Genomic DNA, 12,293 nt, shown 5'->3' on the forward strand with positions numbered 1-12,293 from the left:
GCTCTTTTTGTAGATCAGGTCTGTACATTTACTCCACTGAAGCTTATTGTCCAAAAAAACACCCAGATATTTATATTCCTCTGCAATCTCTATATTCTGACCTCTGATAGATGTTCCAGAGGTAGGTGTTGTACGCTTCCTGAAGTCTATGCACATCTCTTTGGTCTTGTTGGTATTGAGGACCAAGTGTGATTCCTCACACCACTCTACAAAGTAATCTAGGACCGGGCCATGATGTTCCCCATCATCATGCAACAGGCTGATCAAGGCAGTGTCATCAGCGAACTTAATGAGGTGTTTGTCATTATAGGAACTAGTACAACTATTAGTGTACAAGATGTACAGAATTGGGGACAAAACACATCCCTGAGGAGAGCCTGTGTTGGTATTGCGTATATCCAACACATGGCGACCTATTTTGACTCGCTGTGAGCATTGGCTCAGGAAGTCCAACAGCCACAAAACCAGCCCCCCCATCTAAGGAGAAGTCCTGAATGAGTCTCTGTGCCAGAATGTAAGAATGGATTGTGTTGAAGGCAAAAGAAAAGTAAACAAACAGAACCCTGACATGGGATTTGGCCCCCTCTAGATGTCTATAGACCATGTTAAGGAGGGTAAGAATGGCATCATCAACTCCTCTGCTAGGCTGATAGGCAAACTGAAATGGGTCGAGGAGCTTCTGGGTGACACTAAGAATATGACTTTTCACAATTTTCTCAAGGCATTTCATTACTAATGATGTCAAGGCGACAGGGCGGTAGTCATTCAGCACAGTGGGATTAGATACTTTAGGAATTGGTATAATTGAGGTTTTCCACATTACTGGCACGTGTTGCTGGTCAAGTGAGGATTGGAAAATGTCTGTAAAAACACCAGCCAGTTGTTCAGCACAGTGCTTTAACACTGTCCACTTACTTTGTCTGGGCCTGGGCTTTCGTATGTGTTACATCCCCTGAACAACTTTAGAACATCAGACTGTTGAACAACAACTCTCTCAAACATTTGTAATGCTTCCATTTGTTTTACCTCTTAAGAAGAAAACAGTCTTCTGAATTGTATATTGGGTATGCAGAATGATGGAAATGTTTTTAAATGGTTTCTTAAGTACAGGGAAAGAAAATACTTAAATGGGGTTGAACGACCTTTGTCCTGACTTTCTGGTGGGGCCTGATCAACCTCACTAGAAAGGAGACACATTGGATGAGATTTAAGTATATTATGAAGAAGTGTGTAGCTGTTATTTTTTGGGATCTTGTTTTTGTCGTGATACAAATCTCACCAGATTGGGTCTGCTGTAGGGAGAAATCCTGACCATAAGTGTTAGCTCTCTAACTCCCTGACCCGGTAACTCTGTTGTGAGGTCGCCAGTATGATTAGGGAGAATAAGCCAATTTGGACTTGCACTTAATGCGCTGCACAATCGGATAGCTCAAATCACCGTGGCTACAGAATTTCCATGACCCTGGCCACAGCCAAGTTTAATAGGCTACTAGCCTATGTAAGATTTAATTACTTTTAAAAGCATGACCACAGAGACTCAACGAATACAGCAAAGAGCTGCTGTTTTTATGAGCGAGTTCATGTTTAAAACCTGTTAGGGCTAGGCAGAATACTGCCCCCTTTGGAGGAATTGCGTGCCCATAGTAAACTGAAAAAAAATCTGTCCAATTGCTAATATATGCATATAATAATTATTATTGGATAGAAAACACTCTAAAGCTTCTAAAACCGTTGGAATTATGTCTAAGTATAGCAGAACTCATAGGGCAGGCAATCTCCCAAACTAGTTTTGGAATCATGAAAGTTGGGGGAACTTTGACGCCATCGCCCCCACCCTTCCCAACCAGCTATGGATCTGGAGACACTTTCTATGTCTTCCACTAGATGTCCTCATTCAGTACAGCGTTAAATTGTGCAAAGTTTTGACCCTTTGGGAGGGAAAAGAGTGGGTGTCGCGAGAAAATACCTGCGCGTTAGGGCGCGAATTGGACACAGCCCTTCCTTTGTTCCAGCTTGCCTCAGAAGAAGTAAGATTGTCCGGTTGAATTGAGAATTGTTTTGTACGTTTAAAACATCCTAAAGCTTGATTCTGCACTTAGTTTGACCAGTTTAGTCGACATATAATATGTAATTTTGAAGTTTTGATGCGCAACTGTTCGGGACCAGCAGTCATTTTGGATGCATTTCAGCTGGAACTCGTAGCATATGCTACTGTAAGGACACACCAACTGAAACCAAACTATATATTAGGTAAGTATGACTCCTTCCACTACATTCTGATCGAAGACCATCAAAGGTAAGGGAATATTTATGTTGTAATTTTGTATTTCTGTTGACTCCAACATAGCGGAGAAATATTGCTTACGTCTGAGCGCCGTCTCAGATTATTACATAGTGAACTAATTCTGTAACGTTAAAAATAAATGTGGCACAGCGGTTGCATTAAGAAGCAGTGTATATTTCTAACTATATGTAGAACATGTATATTTAGTCAAAGTTTATTTCTGTTATCTGGCGGTGCTATGTATAATTTCTCCGGACATTTTTTAGCATTTTCTGAACATGGCGTCAATGTAAACGGAGATTTATGGATATAAATTGCATATTATTGAAAAAAACAAATGTACTGTGTAACATGTCCGATTACTGTCATCTGATGAAGATTTTCAAAAGGTTAGTGAATTATTTTTCTTTTAATCCTGCGTTTGTGATTGCATCTTTTGTTCGACAAAATGGCTGTATATTGTCTGTGTCTTTGGTGGTGGTTTGACATAAATATGTGCTATGTTTTCGCCGTAAAACATTTTAGAAATCTGACACGCTGGGTAGATGAACAAGGTCTTGGACTTGTTAATGTGTGGAGGTTAAATATTTCTAAGAATATTTTTGCATTCTGTGCGCCACTGTTTCAGTTGAGCGGGGGGGTGGTACCCCTTGGGGAACATGTGCCATCAACAGGTTGTTTATATTCAGCACTATCACTATTTTTATTGAACACTATTACAAAACGCGCTTCTCCATAGTTCCGCTCGGGTTGCAGCTGCAATGAATGAGTAGCCAAGTATCGATAGCCATGCATTTTATTATTATTAGCAGCTCATCGTGTCGATTTTAATATTCAGGAATGTTTAACTTTCTCCGGTCATAGGAACAACATTAATTTGTGCATGAGGCAGATGTGGTGCGACTTGAGTTTTGCCATTAGGTGAAAGACTGTGTCCCCTCTCTCTGGTCAGTCTCACTGGAGGAAAGGAAGGAGAGAGCAGGGACCGAGAGAGGAGGTTGGGGGAAAGAAGAAAAAAAAAAAAAAAAAAAAAACTTTGAACTCGGAATTCCAAGTTGGAAACTCTGGCATCTTTCCAGAGCTCCGACTTTTCGACCTGAAGATCACTGACGTCGTGATTTGATCTTGTTGACCATCAGATGCAGGTACCATCAGTCCAGTTAAATAAAAAAGCGAATTATTTTAATACATGCTCCGCAGTGCCTCAAGTGCTAAACCAACTGATCTATTTTGTTATCAAAGCACAAGTTTTGAAATATAATATGGTCTGATTAGCAATATTTGCAGGCCAGTCATATATCCAATATGCGGTGATAATGTACTAGGCCTACTGCCCAAACCTCATTCTTACAAAACTGTTTGTGAGGTTAAAGTAAACAAAAACATCTGAGCAGTAATCTCAGCTTGCTTTTTGACTGTGAAAGTGATCTCAAAGGTTGGTTACCACTGCTCTAAACTGTTTATTTGGGCAATCAGGTTGATTTGAGGTCTACACACTGGGAAATTCAGGTGCATTGAGATACCGATCTGTTGTTAACATGCCTGTACAGTGGGGCAAAAAAGTATTTAGTCAGCCACCAATTGTGCAAGTTCTCCTACTTAAAAAGATGAGGCCTGTAATTTTCATCATAGGTACACTTCAACTATGACAGACAAAATGAGAAGAAAAAAAATCCTGAAAATCACATTGTAGGATTTTTTATGAATTTATTTGCAAATTATGGTGGAAAATAAGTATTTGGTCAATAACAAAAGTTTCTCAATACTTTGTTATATACCCTTTGTTGGCAATGACAGAGGTCAAATGTTTTCTGTAAGTCTTCACAAGGTTTTCACACACTTGTTGCTGGTATTTTGGCCCATTCCTCCATGCAGATCTCCTCTATAGCAGTGATGTTTTGGGGCTGTTGCTGGGCAACATGGACTTTCAACTCCCTCCAAAGATTTTCTATGGGGTTGAGATCTGGAGACTGGCTAGAACACTCCAGGACCTTGAAATGCTTCTTACAAAGCCACTCCTTCGTTGCCCGGGCGGTGTGTTTGGGATCATTGTCATGCTGAAAGACCCAGCCACGTTTCATCTTCAATGCCCTTGCTGATGGAAGGAGGTTTTCACTCAATCTCACGATACATGGCCCCATTCATTCTTTCCTTTACACGGATCAGTCGTCCTGGTCCCTTTGCAGAAAAACAGCCCCAAAGCATGATGTTTCCACCTCCATGCTTCACAGTAGGTATGGTGTTCTTTGGATGAAACAGCATTCTTTGTCCTCCAAACACGAGTTGAGTTTACCAAAAAGTTATATTTTGGTTTCATCTGACCATATAACATTCTCCCAATCTTCTTCTGGATCATCCAAATTCTCTCTAGGAAACTTCAGACGGGCCTGGACATGTACTGGCTTAAGCAGGGGGACACGTCTGGCACTGCAGGATTTGAGTCCCTGGCGGCGTAGTGTGTTACTGATGGTAGGCTTTGTTACTTTGGTCCCAGCTCTCTGCAGGTCATTCACTAGGTTCCCCCGTGTAGTTCTGGGATTTTTTCTCACCGTTCTTGTGATCATTTTGACCCCACGGGGTGAGATCTTGCGTGGAGAGCCAGATCGAGGGAGATTATCAGTGGTCTTGTATGTCTTCCATTTCCTAATAATTGCTCCCACAGTTGATTTCTTCAAATTAAGCTGTTTACCTATTGCAGATTCAGTCTTCCCAGCCTGGTGCAGGTCTACAATTTTATTTCTGGTGTACTTTGACAGCTCTTTGGTCTTGGCCATAGTGGAGTTTGGAGTGTGACTGAGGTTGTGGACAGGTGTCTTTTATACTGATAACATGTTCAAACAGGTGCCATTAATACAGGTAACGAGTGGGGGGACAGAGGAGCCTCTTAAAGAAGAAGTTACAGGTCTGTGAGAGCCAGAAATCTTGCTTGTTTGTAGGTGACCAAATACTTATTTTCCACCATCATTTGCAAATAAATTCATAAAAAATCCTACATCTCATTTTGTCTGTCATAGTTGAAGTGTACCTATGATGAAAATTACAGGCCTCATCTTTTTAAGTGGGAGAACTTGCACAATTGGTGGCTGACTAAATACTTTTTCCCCCCACTATGTGTTCCCTGTTTGTAAATGTAAATTCCGACAGTGTCGGTGTGTGTGAAGTTGGAGGTCTTGAATTTGAGTGATTGACAGTCCTTAGTGCTTCATGTTGAGTCTTGCTAAATTTGGGTTGGATAATTTATCAAATGTTTAAATTATGGTTTGGAAAGGAGCAAAAGGAGGAGAGCACAAAGTGTGGGGACGGTGCACTGCTCAAATTTATTGAGTCTAGGGAGTGTTTTCCTTCCTTCAAACCTCATCTTTTAGTGACCTCTGAGAGGGAGGTTAGAGAACCCACTAGATAGCTTGAGCTATCCATGATATACTTGATAGTAGGGGTTTAGTTTTACCATGTTATCACAACACTAAAGTGCATCAAAGTGCATCAATACACACAGTACAATTAATTACGTGCAAGGCTCATAGTCTGTCTTGCTTTGACACCCGAGAATGAAGGAAACTAGCATCCCATTGGCATAAAACAGAACGGATGGAAGGTTCTTTCCCCAGTCTCATTGGCATTAAGGGTGGTGTGAAATTATTCTCTTCACTGTTCAAGTCAATATGTTTTCGAAGTGTCGTGGGAACATCAGAATGATCATTGATCCAGAGGGACTGTTGGAAATTGACTTGAATGTTTTAGTATGTTTATAATTATATAAAAGTGGAGAAGCAGTAGTAACCAACGTGTTATGGGTTAGATTTAATGATTCATGTGCAAATGTATTTGTGGCCGGAAGCAAGGGCATGTGTTTGAGACAGAATGTTTGCATAAGGGTGTAAGCTGCAGAGTCTGGCAGGACGCGGACATCAGTGTATTCTGTGGAGTCCCAAAAACCAAGGCGTTAACCTTACAGGGAATTGGGAAAGCAGAATTTCATATGACGGACGGATATTTGTGTGGCTAATAAATTAAGGAAGTGGGTAAGAGTCTCTGGGGAACGATACCACTTCTCTATGTATATTGTTACAGGGGATAGCTCATAGCAGAGGAAGGACAGCTAACTGTGCACAATTTAGAGACTACTATGAAGTCAAACTGAATGTCACACATACCCAGATCATGGTGAGTAGCAGAGATAGTGTTGTCATTTCAGACACTATTGTCAACTTTCAATGAGGGGTTCGTCAAAGAAGGTACAAAGCTTCAAAGAATAGCCACAGATCCCTGTATACAGGAGGCCATGTCACCGAAGGGGAAGTTTGCTGTAATAATAGCATCACATTACTTGCAGAGTGTGATTAAGAAACATGTGACTCAGAGTTTACGGTTGGACAGTCTTCCAACGCTACTAATATCTCCCCCATTCATAACAGCCAGCTAACACTTGACATTTCTCCCAGAAGATTGGGACTGAGTGACGGTAAACGGAAAGTGTCAGAAGGTGGCTGCTTATCAACCGTTGGGACCCGAAGGTTACACTGTAATGAGGGTGTTCACAAAAGGTTGGGGTGAACAGGACGTGGCTTGGGTGGTTGATGTCCTTGATGATCTTTTTGGCCTTCCTGTGACATAGGATGCTGTAGGTGTCCTGGAGGTCAGGCAGTATGCCCCCGGTGATGCGCTGGCCAGACCGCACCACCATCTGGAGAAACCAGTGGTTGAGGGTGGTGCAGTTGCCGTACCAGGCAGTGATACAGCCCATCAGGATGCTCTTAATTGTGCATCTGTAAAAGTTTGAGGTAGGGAGAACCTGAAAGATTCAGTCCTAGATCTATCAGTTTACCACAAAGGCAGTAGAAGAGCAGGAGACAGATTCAATGCAATAGATATTCTCACAGCAGTCGCTGTAGGGACAGTGGCTGAAGGAGCGGTAGTAGTGCTGAAAGATGCTATAGTAACAGCATGGAACTGGACTATAGCGCAAATTAGGAGTCTTTTGAAGTACGCAGTGTTAGTAGCAGCAGGGGTTACCCGTGGTAGCATTGTTGGGATATCATCTTCTGAGGGCATTGATGTTGAAACGTATAATACCAGTCAAAAGTTTGGACACACCTACCTCATTATTTTGTCTATTTTCTGCATCGTAGAATATTAGTGAAGACATCAAAACTATGAAATAACATTAAATATGAAATGAAATATGGACTAATGTAGTAACCAACAAAATAAATGTTATATTTGAGATTCTTCAAAGTAGCCACCCTTTGCCTTGATGACACTCTTGGCATTCTCGCAACCAGCTTCATGAGGTAGTCATCTGGAATACATTTCAATTAACAGTTGCCTTGTTAAAAGTTCATTTGTGGAATTTCTTTCCTTCTTAATGTGTTTGAGCCAATCAGTTGTGACAAGGTAGGGGTGGTATACAGAAAATGGCCCTATTTGGTAAAAGACCAAGTCCATATTATGACAAGAACAGATCATATCAGCAAAGAGAAACGACAGTCCATCATTACTAAGACATGAAGGTCAGTCAATCCAGAAAATGTCAAGAACTGAAAGATTCTTCAAGTGCAGTAGCAAAAACCATCAAGCGTTATGATGAAACTGGCTGTCATAAGGACCTCCACAGGAAAGGAAGACCCAGAGTTACCTCTGCTGCAGAGGATATATTCATTAGTTACCAGCCTCAGAAATTGCAGCCCAAATAAATGCTTCAGAGATCAAGTAACAGACATCCACTGTTCAGAGGAGACTGTGAATCAGGCCTTCAGGGTCGAATTTCTGCAACCACAAAAAACACTACAAAAGGACACCAATAAGATGAGACTTCCTTGGGCCAAGACACACGGACAAGGGACATTAGACCGGTGGAAATCTGTCCTTTGGTCTGATGAGTCAACATTTTAGATTTTTGCTTCCAACCGCTGTGTCTGAGATGCAGAGTGGTGAAAGGATGATCTTCACATGTGGTTCCCACCTTGAAGCATGGAGGAGGTGGTTTGCTGGTGACACTGTTACTGATTTATTTAGAATTCAAGGCACACTTAACTTCTTGCTACTAGCAATTCCGTATCCGGGAGCGTAATCATAGCCTCAAGTGCATTACCATAACGCAACTTTTCCTATTCATGAAAATCGCAAATGAAATGAAATAAATATATTCAAACACAAGCTTAGCCAACACTGTCATCTCAGATTTTCAAAATATGCGTTACAGCCAACGCTAGACAAGCATTTGTGTAAGTTTATCATGGCATAATGCTATGCTAGGCTCTGCTGGCAACATTTTCACGAAAATAAGAAAAGCAACCAAATTAAATAATTTACCTTTGAAGAACTTCAGATGCTTTCACTCAGGAGACTCCCAGTTAGATAGCAAATGTTCCTTTTTTCCAAAAATAATATTTTTGTAGGCGAAAAAGCTCCCGTTTGTTCATGATGCTTGGCTGAGAAATCGATTGGAAAAATGGCTACCTCAGTATTTTACGCAAGATTTTCTCCGGGAGACACCATGTGACCACTTGCTAAATATGGTCCCTTACAGCCATTCTCCAATAGAAATGCCTAAAAAGACGTCACAATGCTGTAGACACCTTGGGGAATGCGTGGAAAACGTAAGCTCATTTGTAGCTCATTCACAGCCATATAAGGAGTCATTGGCATGAGGCGGTTTCAAAAAATGCAGCACTTCCTGATTGGATTTTTATCTGGGTTTCGCCTGTAACATCAATTCTGTGGCACTCACAGACAATATCTTTGCAGTTTTGGAGACGTCAGTGTGTTTTCTTTCCAAAGCTGTCAATTATATGCATAGTCGAGCATCTTTTCGTGACAAAATATCTTGTTTAAAACGGGAACGTTTTTCATCCAAAAATTAAAATAGCGCCCCCTATATCGAAGAGGCTACCATAGCATGGCTACCATAGCATAGCATTAGCATAGCATTCTGCAGCAATACACCATCCCATTTGTTTTTCGTTTAGTGGGATTATAACTTGTTTTTCAACAGGACAATGACCCAACACACCTCCAGGCTGTGTAAGGGCTATTTGACCAAGAAGGAGGGAGATAGTGCTGCATCAGATCACCCGACCTCAACCCAATTGAGATGAGTTGGACCGCAGAAGGAAGGAAAAACAGCCAACAAGTGCTCAGCATATGTGGGAACTTCTTCAAGACTGCTGTAAAAGCATTCCAGGTGAAGCTGGTTGAGAGAATGCCAAGCATGTGCAAAGCTGTCATCAAGGTAAAGGGTGGCTACTTTGAAGAATCAAACATTTATTTGTATAACACTTTTTTGGTTCCTACATGATTCCATGCGTGTTATTTCATAGTTTTGAAGTCTTCACTATTATTCTACAATGTATAAAATTGTAAAAATGAAAGAAAAACCCTTGAATGAGTAGGTGTGTCCAAACTTTTGACTGGTACTGGCCACCACACATGTAAATTGGGTGGCCATGGACGAAGAAGGAGTTTGGGAGCGAAGTGAAAATGACATGGCATGGGAACACCTCTTGGAACCTGTTGCCGGACAGGGCAAAGACTGTGTGAAAGTGATCTTTTAGGGCCTTCATTTTTGTGGAACCAAGCAGAAAATTATTCCAAAGCCAGAGTCAGGCGAAGAGATAATGGGAATCATCAAACTTTGGTTTGTCTTTGCATATATAATTATGCATAGCTTAGCACATTATTAATACTTGTTATGTTGTATGTTTCTTTTTGCTTTTAAAGTCTTGTGCTATCACTCTCTTAGGAACCAGGAGGAAAGTTAAAACTTCAGATGGAATGTCATGTCATATGTTGTCCGAAGAAAAGGGGAAAAAAGAGTGTACATAGTGTAAATATAGATCAGAGGCCATAAGTCTCAGTGGTGTAAATATATTAACTGAATGTTTATCATGTTTCATTTTTTTGTTCATCTTTTGTTTATTTACAAATCATTTCAAAGTTTATAATGTTGAACAGTATGGGAATTACTATTCAAATAGGAGGGACTGTTGGGTTGTAATTTTAAATACATGCTACACCAGAAGTTAATGGTTATATGTAGGAGGAATGTATATGGTGAGGTTGGATAAGAGCCAGGGTAATGTTAATAAGTAAGGGAAAAGGCAATCACATGGTTGCGGTCACTGATGAGGGTGGATAAGTGAGGAATGGGGGCCGAGGTCAGATCAGGTAACATGAAGGGAGTTCAGTTCATTCCACACATCACTTAACTTATTGACAAGCAACAAAGATGTAGTGTTTAGAGAAAAGGAAGAGACTAACAGGGGGTAAAAATACTGGTGCTTTGTCTTTTCAGCTGTTTGACACATTGGGTGAATAAACTTGGTTTGAGCTTTTCTTAGTTGTCTGTTAGTTTTAACTCTGATAATGCACGGTTAGGTTCTAATTAAACAGAGTAGTAATAAACCTGGGGCAGCAGATAGTCTAGCGGTTAGAGCAGTGGGCCAGTAACTGAAACATCGCTAGTTACAATCCCCGAGCCGACAAGGTGAAAAATCTGTTGACGGGCACCTTAAGCAAGGCACTTAACCTTAATTGCGCCATTGATATTGGCAGACCCTGGCCGTGACCCCACTCTCTGAGGGTGTCTCAGTTGGAGTGGGATATGCATTTAAAAAATATATAAAATAAAAAACAAATGCATATAACAATAAATATAAGGAAATATTTAAGCATTCACCTAATTATTATATTTCACTAAGAATGAAATGGGGAGGGACTTGTCCAATAAGAAACACACACTCCTTTTTGTTGACAAAAAAGTATTCCATTGCAAAATGTTTTGCTACGGTGTGCACTAATGAATATACCCAAGGTAAAGTGCTCTTACTACCTGCATGTTGTTTCTTCTTCCTGCCCACGGCGGCACCAATGATATCCAGCAGCTTCTGGTCAGAAGCTCCAGAGCGCAGAACGTCTCTCAGGGACACCTCCGTATTCCCAAACAGACACACCTAGGGACGGGAAAGAGGTGGAGTCACTAGCACACACATACACACACACTGGGGACAGAACAAAGGACAACTAACACACACACACACACAACTGATGCAAGTACATCAGGGATCAACTAGATTCAGCCGCGGGCCAATTTTTTCTTGAGCAGATGGTCGGAGGCCTGGAACATAATACAAAAATCTATTTTTAAGACTGCAAATTGACCCTAAGAAGCCTTCAAAATAGTATAAACATTTACGCGTTCAAAAGTTTGGGGTCACAGAACAGTGCAAACTGGCTCTAACCAGAATAGAAAGAGTGGGAGACCCCGGTGCACTACTAGTTTGTGAAACAGAGGCCTCACAAGTCCTCAACTGGCAGCTTCATGAAATAGTACCCGCAAAACACCAGTCTCAAAGTCAAGAGTGAAGAGACGACTCCGGGATGCTGGCCTTCTAGGCAGAGTTCCTCTGTCCAGTATCTGTTCTTTTTTAACATTTTGCCTATCTTAAGATTTTTCTTTACAACTCTGCCTAGAAGCTGCCAGTTGAGGACTTGTGAAGCATCTGTTTCTCAAACTGGACACTATGATTTTCTGTGAAGGGAGAAGTACACAGCGTTGTACGAGATCTTCAGTTTCTTGGCAATTTCTCGCATGGAATAGCCTTAATTTCTCAGAACAAGAATAGACTGACGTGTTTCAGAAGAAAGTGCTTTGGCCACTTTGAGTCTGTAATCGAACCCCCTAATGCTGATGCTCCAGATACTCAACTAGTCTAAAGAAGGCCAGTTTTATTGCTTATTTAATCAGAACAACAATTTTCAGCTGTGCTAACATAACTTCAAGGGTTTTTTAATGATCAATTAGCCTTTTAAAATTATAAACTTGGATTAGCAAATAACGTGCCATTGGAACACAGGAGTGATGGTTGCTGATAATGGGCCTCTGTACGCCTATGTAGATATTCCATCAAGAATCTGACGTTTCCAGCTACAATAGTAATTTACAACATTAACAATGTCTGCATTGTATTTCTGATCAATTTGCTGTAATTTAAAAAAAAATGTTACCCCT

At 40.9% G+C, this 12,293-nt stretch overlaps 1 protein-coding gene across 4 annotated transcripts in view; it reads right to left on the reverse strand.

Moving 5' to 3' along the window:
* Nucleotides 1-12,293, reverse strand: part of mocs1 (molybdenum cofactor synthesis 1) — a 54,068-nt gene that overhangs the window by 10,150 nt on the left and 31,625 nt on the right. For all 4 annotated transcript variants that reach the window (XR_002470937.3, XR_016492158.1, XM_021585665.3 and 1 more), the window contains exon 9: nt 11,115-11,235. Coding sequence is in view for 2 of the 4 variants with exons in the window: in XM_021585665.3 (XP_021441340.1) it covers nt 11,115-11,235 (121 nt within the window). In the remaining 2 variants the exon portion in view is untranslated. The remainder of the gene's footprint in view (nt 1-11,114; nt 11,236-12,293) is intronic.

Source organism: Oncorhynchus mykiss, chromosome 26, assembly GCF_057628025.1.
Source record: "Oncorhynchus mykiss isolate SJ-2025 chromosome 26, ASM5762802v1, whole genome shotgun sequence".
In the NCBI taxonomy this organism is placed as follows: Eukaryota; Metazoa; Chordata; class Actinopteri; order Salmoniformes; family Salmonidae; genus Oncorhynchus; species Oncorhynchus mykiss.